The 15,687-nt window shown below is 39.8% G+C and overlaps 2 protein-coding genes across 6 annotated transcripts; both read left to right on the top strand.

The window, feature by feature from the left end:
- The first annotated feature begins 94 nt into the window (after nt 1-94).
- hprt1 (hypoxanthine phosphoribosyltransferase 1) lies at nt 95-7,171 on the top strand. 3 transcript variants are annotated; one of them, XR_013779847.1, is made up of 9 exons: nt 95-249; nt 2,347-2,453; nt 2,786-2,969; nt 4,270-4,335; nt 4,776-4,793; nt 4,884-4,966; nt 5,086-5,132; nt 5,412-5,504; nt 5,576-5,758. XR_013779847.1 is itself a non-coding variant. In XM_079352261.1 (9 exons), the coding sequence occupies exons 1-9, from the start codon at nt 223-225 to the stop codon at nt 6,379-6,381; spliced, it is 657 nt and encodes a 218-aa protein (XP_079208387.1). In that variant the 5' UTR covers nt 95-222; the 3' UTR covers nt 6,382-7,171. The 3 variants fall into 3 exon arrangements, 2 of the variants coding, with proteins under 2 accessions (XP_079208387.1, XP_079208388.1); XM_079352261.1 differs by lacking the exons at nt 5,412-5,504; nt 5,576-5,758 and adding exons at nt 6,124-6,200; nt 6,334-7,171; XM_079352262.1 differs by lacking the exon at nt 5,576-5,758 and having other exon boundaries at nt 5,412-5,509.
- Nucleotides 7,172-7,789: 618 nt separating this feature from the next.
- Nucleotides 7,790-15,652, top strand: pabir2 (PABIR family member 2). Of its 3 annotated transcripts, XM_079352255.1 has the most exons (11): nt 7,790-8,176; nt 8,671-8,768; nt 8,904-8,982; nt 9,074-9,127; nt 9,517-9,560; nt 9,673-9,727; nt 10,052-10,153; nt 10,638-10,723; nt 11,330-11,394; nt 11,937-12,030; nt 14,137-15,652. In XM_079352255.1, exons 2-11 carry the CDS (start codon nt 8,677-8,679, stop codon nt 14,273-14,275), a joined length of 810 nt encoding a protein of 269 aa, XP_079208381.1. In that variant the 5' UTR covers nt 7,790-8,176; nt 8,671-8,676; the 3' UTR covers nt 14,276-15,652. The 3 variants fall into 3 exon arrangements, with proteins under 3 accessions (XP_079208381.1, XP_079208380.1, XP_079208379.1); XM_079352254.1 differs by having other exon boundaries at nt 7,790-8,768; nt 11,333-11,394; XM_079352253.1 differs by having other exon boundaries at nt 7,790-8,768.
- Nucleotides 15,653-15,687: the final 35 nt, after the last annotated feature.

Here is a 15,687-nt window from a genome sequence, read left to right as displayed (position 1 = left end):
CTTATCCTGTTCCTGATCACCGATTTGCCCGCTGCGCTCTTACGTCACGGCGGAACCTGCAGTACAGCCCGGAAACAGACTTCATACTCTAGTAGCAACGAAGCTAATGAGCGCTCCCGTGTGTGTACTGTCACACGAGTGAAGATCCAAGAAAGGCTTCTGTCTTCTGGTTGTAACGATCACTGACTTCATAAAACCAAAGAGCAGAGACTGACACGGGACATGGCGACTTCCAGCCCCTGTGTTGTGGTAAGTCTACCCGAACATCCGAAAAGGTGGTGGTGGGTTTATTTCTCCGTGCCTAGTGCAAAACACGCAACTACTTCCGCGAGTATTACTGCCTATCTTTAAAAGCCGCTCCTCTTGTGGTGGCTCTGTTTGACCCTGGTTGTGTGTCCTGCTGATTGCTTTATTCAGTGTTTTTCTTCTGTAGCTTGGCCTGAGGCTGCAGAGACACCAGGTAGACACGCGCTTGCCACGCTTTGTGTAAGTGACGTCATGAGCGCTGAATGATTGACACAGCATAATCATGGTTATAACCAGCGCCATATGTGGTGCTGGTTATAAGCGTGATGTGAAACACGGCAGGTTAAGTGTTTATGATTATTATTTACTCTCTCTTTCTGAAAAGCACAAGCTGCCCGAGGGGGCGTGTGTACCCGCGAGCTGCTGTCCTCTCTTGTCTCAAACATCATGATGTTTATGTTTATCAAGTAGCATACAATACAGATTACTGGCTAAACAAATGTCAAGTGATCACTTATCTATCAGGCTACAGGCAAACACTAACGTTTAATCTGAGGGTATGACATCTCAACTGTCAAATGGAAATGCAACAAAAAGGTTTCTTGTTGTCTATCTCTCTGTCCTATTGGACCCTCAATCAAAGCTGTTTACAAGGATTTACAGCAGGACAAACATTTATAGATAATGTAGAATATGTTGTGTTGTGAGTATGTATTTGTGTTATTACAATTTCATTGCAATGTTTATTTTATGCACTTAAAAAAGTAGTTTATGTTTTAATAAACTGCTTGTCTCTGGAAGCTAAATGTACATGTTGCATAAACGGCATTCAAAACTGTCACGTTTCAAATAAACTAGGCTGCACAGTGCAGTGTGCCAAACATCGACTTTGTTTTCACAAACATTCAAGGTTTCCCAGCATTTGACACTGGCTGATTTTTTTTTTCCCATGCTGATTTGTGAAAAAGCACCAATGCTGTGGAAAATACTCTGTCACGTTACTGTGACTCATGAGGGACTCTGCTCGCCATCAATCTTTGTTTGGACAGTAAAAAGGGGAGGGGGGATGTAATGGAAAAACGTTTATTCAGCAGATGTGTTAAAATAATTCTGTTGTGAACTGTCTGACATTTCAAAAGAAAATCGTGTTAAAGAGTAAACGAGATGTAAAGAGTCATGAGATTCTACTGCGGATGTGTTTGGATGAACTTTGAATCTACAAGGATGACTCTGCATGGACATCTGACTTTCCTCTGTCTAGTTTGATTGTATTTAAATGGCTTATCTTCTCCGGGAGAGCTTGTCAATATTTTTGTCCCCCCCCTCCTCGCTCTGCATTCTGTCTGTCATTTGTGTGTCTCTGCAGACTGAACCACTAGGATACACTGCAGATTCACTCAAGAATAAAACCTCACAAAGACGATTGGTTCTCGTCCTTTGTCCGTATTCTCACTAAATTGTTGTCTAATGGAAGATGGAATCCCAAACAGAGTGACGTGTTTTCATTTCTAAAAGCAAACGGGGGTAATGCTTTATTGTATTTACTTTGTAGTTTTTTAAAATTTTATATTCAAAAGAGTCATATGATGTTGTTGACTTGGAAGGAACAGATTTCTGCATGCTCACAACAGCAGCTCTAATTGTGATGATGATGACTCGGATCTTTCCAACAGCCCCTCAAGCTCTGCACCAACAACCCCCCTGCCCCCGTTCACATGATACCAGTTATGTTGTCTGGGTTCTTGTAGCAGACAGGGTGAGCTCCAGCAGGAAATGGGATTTAAAAAAAATTAAGAAACCATCTCTGAAAAGTCATCCCAGTTTAGTGTACCTCACTTGATAATACCTTCATTTTAAACAGACAGATACTTATGATGACTAACACGGAAAGATCCCTGTGCTGCAAGAAACAAAAAAGTGAGCGTTTACACCACTGACAGCCTGTCGTCTGCTAAAGAGTACAGAAGTAGTTTGTGTTTGAGCACCATTGATCTTTGCCTTTTCCCTTGTACTGGCCCCTCTTTCAGGTGAAGGCTCCATGTCCAGTGTTAGGTAATACCCCAGAGATTTTTAACCCCTCGGTGTCATGTTTTACTACAGATAAGTGACGATGAGAAGGGGTATGACCTGGACCTTTTCTGCATACCGAAGCATTATGCAACTGACTTGGAGAGGGTCTACATCCCACATGGACTCATCTTGGACAGGTGTGTGTGTTAAATGAATGTTATAAAAGTCAAGGTCATATAAAAGGCTCATTAGTAGTCTGAGCTCTGTGACTGATTTAAGTTTTCACATTTTTCAAACTTCTGTTGTGTATTTTATTTCTGCTTTTCAAATCTTTTCAACTGGTTTGTTAAGTCATACAGATATCCTTTTTTCCTTTAGCTGGTTATCCCTGTTGTCATTTTATTTGTATGTGCTTAAATGTGTGAGAGCTATGCCGCTGACAATCAAAGGAAATGGTAACTACAGCTGACTGTAGCAGAAAAAATGAGCTTATCACCGCCCCTTCATCCTCTCTCTCTCTCTCTCTTAGGACAGAAAGACTCGCCAGAGAGATCATGAAGGAAATGGGGGGGCACCACATTGTGGCCCTCTGTGTGCTTAAAGGGGGTTACAAGTTCTTTGCAGACCTGCTGGACTACATCAAGGCCCTGAACAGGAACAGTGACCGCTCAATCCCAATGACGGTGGACTTCATCCGTCTCAAGAGCTACTATGTAATCTAACTTTACATTTTTTTTTCTTTCAGGGATAGACATTTAAAATAATTTTAATAGAACTCACATTGCTGTATTTAGCTGTCGTTGGAAAAAAACAGACAAACAGTTGCTGGTTTGCATCCATGATGTTACAGGCATTGTCATGGACACAAACACTAACTGTCTCCAACATACCTTACTCCTCAGCAGCTGCACTGAGGGGGGAAGGGGGAGGGGGCTGCCAAACAAGCTGAAGTGAGACAATGATCTGAACTATGTGGTTGTTAGGGCAGCTCGATTATGGCCAAAAATCATAATCACGATTATTTTTGATCAATACTGAGATCATGAAGATGCTTACATTACATTGATTTTACATCATCTACAGCACACACTTAGGTTGATTTAAACGATCCGAACCTTTTTCTGAACACTTTAAAAAACAATCAAATAATAATAAAGAAGTAAAAAAAAAGATTAATATATAATAATCGTACATTAACAACATTTTGTGGTGGTGGTGGTGGTGATGTATTCTTGTAGCTACTTTGAATCATGTAGTCCTAGACAAAAACAAACCATCCAGCAAAGTCTTTTCTTAACCGAAAACCAACCCGGTAGCAGCCGCACACAGTCCAGCACTACGTGCCTCAGCTCCGTCTACTCCTCTCTTTAATTAAAGCGACGACAGCTATTTTTTACGTGTTGATGATAAATTAGGGCAGTCGGCCTTTTTTGCCTTTATTAGATAGGACAGACAAATAGAGACAGATAACCTTGGGATGACATGCAGCTCTGCTCTCTTTCGCTTCATGATTTTACTTTTTCTCAACATCAAACCAACTATTCAGATTGATTGTATTATAAAAACCCTGCACTGACATGTTAAAGTGTCCATGGGTCAGACCTTGAGCCCCATATTGATTCGCCAGCAGTATGTGAAGGGAATAATGCTGATGGGCAGTCTGGCACGTTACGTGGCAGCCTCTACCAACAGTGTGTGAATGTGACATGAATGGAGGAATTTGACATGTCGTGTGAAAGCGCTTTGAGTTGTCCAAAGACTACATAAGCAGTAAACGAGTCCAAATCCACTTCACCAAAGTTCTTATAGCTCAGATTAATTTAACATGTGACAACAGCTGGATGGGAATGCACCCAGTGGTAAAGGAGAACGTGTTTTGCTGAGATGTACGAAATGTGAACACAACTTGTTTACTGGATGTGGACACTTCATCGTACATATTTTGGACCTTGATGCTCTTTATTTACAAACACAATCTAAAATATACATTTTCCAACTCTTTTGTCCTCACAGAACGACCAGTCGACAGGTGAAATCAAAGTCATAGGTGGGGATGACCTCTCGACATTAACAGACAAGGTAAAAAGTCTGGGATGCAGGATTATTGCTAAAACCGTATCTGATGCGCGTGTATATTTAATAATGACATTATTTAACCTGATTTAACAAACAGTTAAGTGTCTTATCTCCAATGATGTTGTGATGCCACTGTTTTCAGGTGTTCACTGATGAATGATTTTTAGAAACAAGTTGGTAGATAAGAGATACAAAATGACTCTTTACAGGGACCATCAAAACTCTGATTCTCTGTAATAGAGGTGTGTACAGGTAACGATTATAGCCTATTTTCTGACTTTCCGAATGGTCATGTGACGAGGAAACGTACATTTATTTCACTGCTACCTGCTAATAACTCCATTGTATTGTTGTTAGAAATCCCTTCATTTGAATTTAAACTAGGAAAGATACAAATGTGACCAGTTCACTGTTTTTAAGGTTCTGTCTGCTTTTTCTTTCAGAACGTCTTGATCGTGGAGGTATGTATCAGTGTTTTCTTCTGTAGTCAGGCAGCCCGCCTTTTCATTTGATATCTGCTTATACGAGCTTCTCTCGCACTTCGTTTTCAGGACATTATCGACACAGGGAAGACGATGAAGACATTACTGCAACTGCTCAAACAGTACAATCCCAAAATGGTTAAAGTAGCAAGGTAATGTAACTGCTGTAAGAACTCTAAACTTGTGGACTTGTGGTGTTTCCGAACATGCGTTTATTTTTCCTTCAAGTTCAAAGTGTATGAATGCTAATGAACCTGTTTTCTGTCCCCAGTTTGTTGGTTAAGAGAACACCAAGAAGTGTTGGCTATCGACCAGACTGTGAGTGAAACTTTGTGTTTTTAGAAGTTAGTTTTTGTTCGTACCTCCGTATAACAACTGTGATGTACTGATAATAATAATAAACTTTATTTATTTAGCACCTTTTCCAAAACAAGGTTTACAACGTGCTTTACAGGATAAACAACAAAATCATGAAGTGTTCATCATTAAACAATAAGAACAGAAATCGCCATCATTATGACATTACATAGTATAAACAGTGAGGCATAAAACACAGTAAAGAAATATAATGTAAATCAATGAAACCAAATGGCGTAGGAGGATAAAATACAAGGTCACAGGAAGAGACTTTAAGGAGGAAATAGCCTTTGCCATCCCAATGTCCTGTGGGAGGCTGTTTAAGGACTCTGTGTCCGTCTGTTTTTGAATCATTTTTATTGAAAATAAAATCAACTCTAAAACTAACTGGCAGCCAGTGCAAGGATGCAGGGATAGGTGAGGTGTGCTCTCGTCTCTTGATACCTGTAAAAATCCTGGCAGCAGCATTTTGTACCGTCTGTAAAATAAGTGAGTTACAGTAATCTAACCTCAGTGTGCATGAATGAATGTGTTTGGTCGACAGGAAAACGCTCAATACAATAGGGCTCAACAGTGTCGTACAGGAAGTAAATTGTCTCCATAGCCTTTTTGATTATTAGCCATATTATCACAACTATCCAAGGTAGAGTGACCACGAGCAACCTGAGTGTGAAACAATGTTTTATGCTCCTGTATAAGACACATTTGTATGTCAACCGCCAGTTCACTTTGTCAAGGTAAAGAACTACATGACAAATAAAATAGAAAAAGGCTTGTCCTGAAAGCTTTCTTCATGTCAAATAATTGTTGAATAAACTGTACGGTTTATAAGACATAACTTGTATTACTCATTGTGTACGAACTGTGTTTGAAAGACAGCTGACATGCTGTCAGTTCAGTTCTGTTGGTTTTCTCCACAGACAGAAACGGGTCTTTTCTCTGTTTCTCTCAGTTGTAGGATTCGAGGTCCCTGACAAATTTGTGGTGGGTTACGCACTAGACTACAACGAGTACTTCAGAGATCTAAATGTAAGTATCTCAAATAGTTCAAGAAACCAAACCTAGCTTTAGTTCATGCTTGTTTCATTGAAGTCTTGTGTTAATGCAGATTCTGACTAAATCAAAAATGTGGTGCAAAACTCACAACCTCTTTCTCTTTCAGCATATCTGCGTCATTAGTGAATCTGGGAAGGAGAAGTACAAGGCATGAAAAGCAATTTGTACAATCGAAATGTATGATGACCTTTCTTCTTTTGTGGTCCATTTAATATCACTTCATGTTTGTGTCATAAAAACCAGGCTCCCGATTGGAGCCGGTTTTAGCCCCCACACACGTTAACGTGTTTGCCTTCCATACAAAGCCTAGTGTCACCTGCTTTTGTGTACATTCACTGATTATTGTTTATTTTTTTGAAGTGGAGTAAATAATTTAGAGCAATGCTGCCAGCTTTAATAAGATGACAGCTGTGCTCAAACCTCATGTGAAGATCTATTCAGAAACTATTTTAAATGTTATTTTGATTTCACTTTTTTATGATGGGCACTTGTAAAGAAAATGTTGAGTTTTCTGAATTCTGCACGCATGTAGTTTTGAACAAAAGGATTTTCCATTTTAATTGTTGCTGTGTGATAAGAATTTCATTTAATTATGATAATTACAACATGTTTGAACATCTTATTAAAAACATGGTAATATTGAAAGATTAAATACACTGTTATCAAAGCATACATGACTGTTATGACCTAAGACAGGGATTTTTAAAAATGCTGGATGTTTGTAAACGGTAAAGTTTACACATGTGTAAACATGTGGTTGATTGTTAAACTGAACCTCTTCAATCGTATATTTCACATACAAATACTGTATCAAACTGTTTTATCAGACATAATTGACCATGCTTTTTATTATTATTATAATTGCTTTCATTTGTTGTTGCATTCTCTGTAACCAGTGTAGACTGAAATGTTGCAATACTGGTCATTAAATGTTCACAATTCAAGTAGATTGTACTACGAGGCTTTGATTACAATACAACCAAGAAAAAGTGGAAATAATCTGGCCAATAAACTGTGAAGCTACAAGGGAGTTTAGTAATGTAAACAATTAAAACAAAAATTAGATCTTTTTGTACAGTCTATGGCCAAAACCAGGGACAACAGCTCCAGCTTTCTATTTCGGCATAAAATGAGCTGAGTTAAAACTAGTTAAGGGTCATGGCTTGATGATGATGATGTCTCTGGACCAAGAACTCCAAGTTGTCAATCTGACTGGATTAAAGTGACTGGATTACTAACGTCTGTTTGTGTAGGTCATTCCAGATGTTTGTTCACGACCTTATTTGCCTCTATGAAGGTATATTCTCTGATGGGTCCACTGCCCAACAGAACTGTAGTATTGCTTAATATGTAAATTATGTAATCTTAAACTCTGAATCATTGATTTCACTAAATACCTGCAGACGTTTATGTATTTGTTGGCCCTTTAAGCGCAAAGAGGCCAGAAATAAAATATAATACAGAGACAGCAGCTCACATCACAACTGAGTTGTTCGTGCGGTCCGCCGCCACATTTCCCCTCAGCACGCCGGCAATGCTGCAATTTGATTGGCCAGGTCTGCTGATGTTAAAAAGGGGCGTGAAGATTTCTGTTAGCAACTAGCTCCCATGTGAGCATTTAGGATTAGGTTCATCCTTGTCGGTAGCTTGCAGTAAACGAAAATGTATCGTTTGTAGCGTATGGTTTTCACGGCGGGAGTGTCTCGGTGTATTTCAGCTCACTGTAGTAGCTACAAGTCTAAGGGAAGGATCATTTAGTAAAGCGGTAACCCGGCATTGATTCTGAGTTAGCTCGTTAGCATCTGGTTAGTTTTACAGGCCCGGTATCTGAGCTGTGGTTGGTATAGCAACACTAGCTTATTTTAGCTGCTAATACTGTTTGCTAAATGTTATAGCAGCGTTGTGAGAACCACGTTAGGCTGAAGGCGAACATTTATTTTGCACTCAAAGTAAGCTGTCGATATGGTTGGCTAACAATAGCTAATTTATCTTGCTAACATGTAGCTTCAGGCTAGCTCGGTAGTCTCTCTGTTGCTACAGGCTAACGGGTCATTGTGTGGTATGTAGCCATGGTATGCTAACCAGCTATCAGGAAAGTTGCTCATTGGTTATAACGTTACAGGAAAATGTTTACACAGGTCAATTTGGGACCAGCAAATAGTTGTGAGATGAAGCGTTACAACAGTTACCTTTGTTGTGTTTAAAAGCTAATGTTAACAGGAGGTACACAGACGCCTGGGCCTTTCAGATTGATGTCGCCTGAGTTTACCTCGCTGCCTTAGCTCACTTGTTTCACCTCAGCTCAGATGCCGATTATATTTTATAAAGATGTAAAGTTTGGAGAGAAACCACTGAGCTGGTTAGCTACTTAAAGTTCATGACTTGGATATACGCTAGCAACACGTAGGCTAGTAAAATGAACCATTCAGGAGTGTTGCCACAGGAAAAGATGGAGCTGGATCTGGAAATCCCATCTTCTGTAATTCAAAGCGATGGATACTTGAGGAGATCCAACAGTGCACCCATGATAAACGGCTTAAGGTTCTTAATATGTCATAGTTTCAGCACGCATAATGTTTCATGTTGTATATCCATTGACTTTGATACATTATATTGACTCCATATGGAAAAGACCCCTGACTTAGAGTTGGTCTTTACATTTGTCATTGATAACAGTGATAACTCCCAAGTGTTCCAGCGAGAGGTCCTGCGCAGCCGGAGAAATAGCACTACAGTTGTCAACAGACCTAACATGGTAAAAGATCTTATTTAAAAACTCAAACTTTTATCATGCGTCTAATTGGGTTTTTCATAAAATGTTCTTTGACAAACATCCTCCTTCACAGGTGCCATCATCACCCATACGTGTGCCCAGCACCAGACTCCATCAGATAAAACAAGTAAGAATAAAGACCAGTTTATTTTCCACTGGTTTGTGGTTTCATTTCGCATGTCAGACCACTGTCTCCCTCTCAAGCCATAGGGAGTGATGGTGTCCAAAGAAACATGCTAGAGTAACACATTTTGGAGTTCACAGGGCCATCGATCTTTCAGAGTTGATCGATTGGTAGTATCGGACTCAAACAGAGGAAATGAATACTGTGGTGTCATCTCATGGCTGTCGTTCAATCCCATGAGTAACATGACGAATGATTTGATAACGTTAATTTGTGTCAAAACCAAGACCGCAGTAGCAATATTAACGTCTTGTTGGCACATTTAAAAACATTTTTAGGAAGATGTGCAGTCCAAACTTTATAACCATGAATCCTATTGTGTACTCTTGCAGGAGGAGGGTATAGACGTTATGAACAGAGAAACTGCTCATGAGAGGTAAACAGCGTTTTTACGGATGTAGTTGGTGTTTAAAGACATTCAACTTTTAGATTTTTTTTAAATGCTTAAAAAAGTCTCGTCTCTTCTTAACTAACTTTTGTGCACACAGGGAAGTTCAAACAGCCATGCAGATGAGCCAATCCTGGGAAGAAAGTCTTAGTCTGGTAAAGCATCACTCTCCACACATCATGCTTTGATTTTATTCTTTTCCTCTGAATCCTTGAAAGTCAGCTGTGATGCACTTTGTAGCTGCATGGTTCTACCCTGGGTTTGTCTCTCTTGATTTCTGTGGAGATGACAAGACTAGAAACATGCTAAAGTATCACTTGAGGAGTTAACAGGGCCACCAGTCTCTCAAGGTCAGACTGAGTAGGTAGTATAATACTCCCACACTCTTAATGACTTTACTACCTCTGTACGTAGTATTGTAGAGATGTGATATACGGTCCAGTGGTGAGCAACATGTTTTGCTTACTGTGTGTTTGTAGAGCGACAATGATCTGGAGAAGTCAGCATCATCTTCTCCAAAGCGCATCGACTTCGTGCCGGTGTCGCCCGCCCCATCCCCAACCAGAGGGATAGGAAAAAAGGTATATCTGACTTGTGTATGTTTACACTCGCATAACCCAGTTAAAGTGCTTGTAATTAGATGAAGTCAACAGTTCAGGCCTTTCTGTGACCTGATTTTTCTTAATGACTTTAAACTGGTTTATTAGTAAGAGTCTGTAAGATGCAATGGACTGAACAAACACTACTTTAGTGGTGAATTTGTTTGCTTACTACAACCTAATAGATCTACTTTCCAATCTTAAACATTTTCTTTATACAAAATCCTTTTCTTCTTTTGTGACATTCCCTTATTGCTGTTTTTTTTTTTTTTTTTTTTAAGTTTTATACAGCCTTATCTAAAACAGTGTATTTTCTTTTACATCCAATATTCTGAGATATCAGTAGCTGTGCTATTTTAATGCCCTGATATGGCACTATTTAAATAGTGGACATTCAGCATAGCACAAGTTGATGTGTTTTTGACAACATGACCATTGTCTATTTGTTTCACTTTCTCACAAGCAGCAGTGTTTCTCTCCTTCACTACAAATCCTGGTGAGCAGCAACGGCCTAACACCCAGCCCCATTCCCAGCCCAACACGCCGCTTCAGGTGACCATCTGCTTTTAGTTAATACAGCTTATTACATCCAGTCATATACACGTGTGTGTGTGTGTATATACATACACAAGTGTGTAGTCTACTAATGCGACTTTAACTTCACTCCTGATAAGTATACTTTTTTTTATCACAGAAATACACTACTCACAATAAGTTGGGATACTGTGAGGTCCTCAGTGGGTTTTATACATAAGGTGTTTGATTCACTTCAGTGATTTTTGGGACAGGGAGGCAGTTGCATACACCTCGTTTTGTGTTGCACTGTACAGTGCGCCTTACAATACCAAAAAATACAAAGACAACCCTTTTCAATGTGGCATCGATTTCAACGTTCTGGGTTTATAAAAAGCTAGTATTGTCAGTAAGTCATTCCCAGTCCATCATTCAAGCAGCCATGAACATACAACGTCACTGAGATGCAGAGAGAAGAGATGGATATATGCAAACAGAACAATGACCACAATGAATAAAATCTATTTATTAAAGTATAAACAATGTGACAAACCTGCAGAGAAAAGATTGTAAATGCATTTCTAAATGGAGCTGGCTGGTTTGTAAATGCACAGTCTGACATCTTGTGACTTCTGTTGTCTTTAGCAGACGGAGTCAAAGCCCGATCAACTGCATCAGAGCAAGCATACTGGGGCCGATGAAACGCAAAGGTGAGCGAGCTACAAAGAGTCTCAAGGGGTTTGTTTGAAGGGTAAATGTCATACCTATCCAACACAACAGACACTTGATCTATGGATAGACCTGATCTGTGAACAAGCAGTGCACAGGACTTATTAATGCCAAAGTAGCAGTTGTGTTAAAGTGAATTTAGCTTGAAGTTATTAAAAGACGACTTCAAACCTTAAAGCTCGACATGTCTGAGGTCATACAGCTGGTACGTGTTGATTGAGCTTATTGTTCACCAGAGGAAACTTCAGTGTCTTGAGCTTTAATAAAAGAATATTATATTATATTATATTATATTATATAGGTTCTCTTTCTGATTTTCTGACTGCTGATCTTTCAGTTTGTTTTCACTTTTACCGATTCATATTAAATGAGCAATTCTTCAATCTGTGTTGACTTGTGTAATAGTAAACCAATAAGCTCCTTGGTGATCTTCTCCATTCTCAGTTTGATAACAACAGAAGTCTTGAAACTGGCTCGTCCTCCTCCAGACACAAAATGTCTTCACTGTCTCTTTACTCTGCAGGAGAGATGGAGACTGAGAGTCAACCTAAGAGGCTCTTTCAGGGTACAACCACTATGCTGTCCTCCGAAATACCCAACCTGTCAGATCTCTCCTGGTAAGACGTGGACCAGTAAAATATCTCACTACTGTGAAAGTAGCCAGACGACCACACTTTTTCTGTGATCATCAGGCCACTGACTGAGCTTAATGACATCAATAACTGCTAAATTATCATAAAATGTCTGCGTGTGAGCTTCAGGAGGCACTTCTGCTATAATCTGACATTGTTACGACCCGGCTTGTGGAGGGAAAGGGAAGCAACATAAAACCAGATATTTTTGGTAAATAAAAGTAGTTTATTACAACAGAAGCAAATTGTGAAACATAACAAAAGGTGAGGCAAACTGAAAGGGCCGACGAGTGCTGTTCAAATCAAAAACATAATAAAACCAAAGTATTCTAAATAAATGTTTTACATAATAAATCTAAATAGTGAAATAAATGAAAATAAAACCTAACTACACTAACTAACCATATCGAACAACAAACAAACAGCACCCCTAAAACCTAATGTGAATGTGTGTGTGTCAACAAAAATACTAACACCTGACCCAGCCGAACACCGAAACGAAAGCTTAAAAAATAAACAAAACAAAAGACAATAAATTGCTAAAAGAAACATTAACACACAGACAAAACAAAGGGGCACAGTGGCGATCTTAAAACAAACCCGACTGCTGGCTGACCAGGTTCTTTTAAAGTGTGTGGCTGCAGGACTGGCTGATTGCCTCCTGCTTTTCCTGCAGGCAGCACCGGGTGATCAAGATTAGTCCTAATTAGACAGTCACGCACTCAAACGCTCCAAAACAAAAGTGAGTCACAAACTAAGGACAAGGGGTGTGGCTGGGGCCATAACAGGCATCTTTTACAGCTGTTCATTAATATGCACTGTCCCTAACAAATGTATAAAAGGCTCAAACATTTGACCCTTTTGCTTTGCTCGAGAACAGTTTTACAATGTGAAGTCAAGCCTGATGAAACCCCAGTGGATGATTCTCCTAGTATTACAATTTAAAACCAGAACACTTCCAAAACTAAAAAAAGGACTTGTACCTAGAGTTGATCTTTTTATGGTAAACTTGTAAACAAAGGGTTAAATGTCCTGATGCTACATACCGAGATTCTTCTAACCAATAAGTACGCGTTTGATCACAACACATATGATTTGTATTTTTTTTTTTTTTTTTTTACAAAAACCCCTGAATTTGACTCTGTCGTCAGATGATTTGGGCTGTCAGGAGTCTGGGCTTTCCCAGTGTCATACGTGGTTTTATTTAACCAGTTCTCTCGGCTTGAACCAGCCTACAGGGACTGTTTAAGTCTAACACACTTTATTTAAATAAACATCCCATCCAGGTTCCAATATTAACTTTTTGACTCAACGGTAGGTAGTTCCCAGACCCTCTCCTCTGAACCCCCCTGCATTACAACATTACAGATCCATGAGCGGATAATAAATTATTGTTCCACAATACATAAAAAAGATAAAAGTTCTCTCTTGATTTAGCTTTGACAACTTTTGACACTTCATATAATCAGCCTGTTCATTAAGACATGCTTCTGTTACACGTGCATTCAGCGTGCACGACACCTGCAGACAGTGTTTATAAGGCAGCTCTGAGTCTGAGTTGGGACGCTAACAGACTACAGCGACTGTCACGTCACTTTGCTATCGTTCGACACGGTGAAAGTGAACAGAAGACCGTTCTGTACAGATCACAGATCAACTGCTGATGCGCTGTAAGTTAAACGGGGCGCGCCACGCATGGTGGTTCTCTGCGATGTTTACAGTCATGACCGCAGAGAGACGAGCAGGAAAAAGTAGAGGCAGGCAGCTACATAAAACACGTCTAATGCTCATATAGCATAGTTCTGATGACTTGGGTAAAAAATGTACCCACCCTGTGGCGCATAGGCCTCTGAAATCTACTCGCCAAAAGGAAAATCTACTTGTATTTGGCGCTTGGCGGGTGTTAATTTCGTACCCTGATCCCATCCTATGATTACTTTTCAGTTTTTTAAGCTCACGGACTATGGAATCAGATGTGAGATGTAGGCAGGCTCTGTCTCCCTGAGTAAACACAAAGGGGAACCCACCGTTTGCTGAAGTCTCACTTGTGACAGTTTGGAGTCTAAACTCAACTTGTGGTTTTTCTTTCAGTCACTCCCCAGATTTGCTGGACGGCAGCCTCAGCAGTGTCTGCTCCTCCACAGACTCGCCAGGCAAAATGGAAGGAGTGTCTCCTTCCTCATCCAGCAACTCTCCGTTTGCTTCGCTCCAGGATCTGTCCCCAAAGTGAGAGTGGGACGACAAAGAAAGAGCGACCCAGAAGCTTCTCTCCAGGGAACATGTTTCCCCCTCAGACCCTCCATTACCGCCTTGATTTGGTTGAAGTGGAGCTTTACATTTATGTTTCTGATGTATATGGCTACATTGTGGAGGGGTGGGATGTTTGTATTAAGGAAATGCAAGCTGTGGATGAGATTTTGCGTACAAGAAGTGAGTCTGGTGAAATTGCACAGGCCTGTCGATTTTTTGAGCACCACACGGCTTTCAGAGTGAAGTGGATGGGCTTCAATTGTGGCCTACTGTCACTGGAGAGACTTTGAGCACTGGACATATAAAGAGCTGGATGTGTACTTTTCTTTACTTGTGCTGATGAACTTCTGTCCACAGGCCTCTGTATGTATGCAGTCTGCAAATGTTGTAAGAAAAGATTTAACTTATTGTTTCCCTGCTTTGTTTGTAATTATGTAAATATTAAACTTGTCAAAAGTCGTACATAGTTTAAAGTTTGTTATTGGCTGTGAGGTGAATGTGGGCAGAGGTCTTCAACAGCAACAGTGTTTGTTGTAAAGGGACAAACTTGTATTTTGGATCGATGGAGGTTTCTATTCTCTTATATTGAAAGTCATTTCAGCACATATTCATATTTTTATGATGGAGGTGAGGTCTCTCTGCAAGTCTTTGCTAAATTGGTCTTCACTATTCAGCTTCCAACACTACAGGTTCCTCTGTATCCTGTGTTCTTGTCGGGATGTTTGTAGATAAGCAGAGTTTAAAAAAAAGTTTTCTTTGCTCCGGGAAAAATGTTATTTATAGAAAAAGTGTATATATATATATATATATATATAAAATGGATGGTGATATTTTATTCCCTAGTAAAAAAGATTGTTTTCAGTTCCATTAACTTACTGCTGAGCGAAAAACCAAAATGTCACCATCACATTGTGAGTGAAGGACTGCTGTTTCTGCTTCTATGAACTTCTTGCACATATGATCCCTGTGATGTTTCAGTCACGGAGTAAGCAGAGAAGACACATTTGACTTTCTTCTAATAGAGCCAAGGAGAAAAAAAAGCCTTTCATGAGTTGTGTACAAAAGAAAGAGATTGTAAGTCATTATGTGGAAGTGTGCCCTTTAGTTGAAATGTGTGGTTGCAGTTTACTCTGTCTTTTGCTTTTTACAAATCAGAGTGTGGGGAATGGTCTAGTTGCTCTTCTGTTGGAGAGAGAGTTATCTTGAGTCATGTTTTAGTGTTCGGGGCATGACTTTAGCAAATGTTCTACTTTGTGATGGAAAGGCTGTCATCTTTCAAGCTGGCTCACACCATGTCCATGCTTGTTTGATTGCAATCGTAGCGCTAATCAGGACTGAATAAATGATTTATCTCGTATACCGGTGGAGCTAAATATTCCAAGAAGCATTTTT

Source organism: Symphodus melops, assembly GCF_947650265.1.
Source record: "Symphodus melops genome assembly, chromosome: 9".
In the NCBI taxonomy this organism is placed as follows: Eukaryota; Metazoa; Chordata; class Actinopteri; order Labriformes; family Labridae; genus Symphodus; species Symphodus melops.
Note: the sequence above shows the minus strand (reverse complement) of the source record. Positions and strands in the feature narration are given on the sequence as shown.

Coding starts and splice junctions, on each gene's coding strand:
- hprt1 (XM_079352261.1), top strand. CDS start 223: ATGGCGACTTCCAGCCCCTGTGTTGTG. Junction 250..2,346: donor CTTCCAGCCCCTGTGTTGTG/GTAAGTCTACCC, acceptor GTTTTACTACAG/ATAAGTGACGATGAGAAGGG. Junction 4,967..5,085: donor AAAATGGTTAAAGTAGCAAG/GTAATGTAACTG, acceptor TTCTGTCCCCAG/TTTGTTGGTTAAGAGAACAC.
- pabir2 (XM_079352253.1), top strand. CDS start 8,644: ATGAACCATTCAGGAGTGTTGCCACAGGAAAAGATGGAGCTGGATCTG. Junction 11,395..11,936: donor GGGGCCGATGAAACGCAAAG/GTGAGCGAGCTA, acceptor TTTACTCTGCAG/GAGAGATGGAGACTGAGAGT. Junction 12,031..14,136: donor AACCTGTCAGATCTCTCCTG/GTAAGACGTGGA, acceptor TTTTTCTTTCAG/TCACTCCCCAGATTTGCTGG.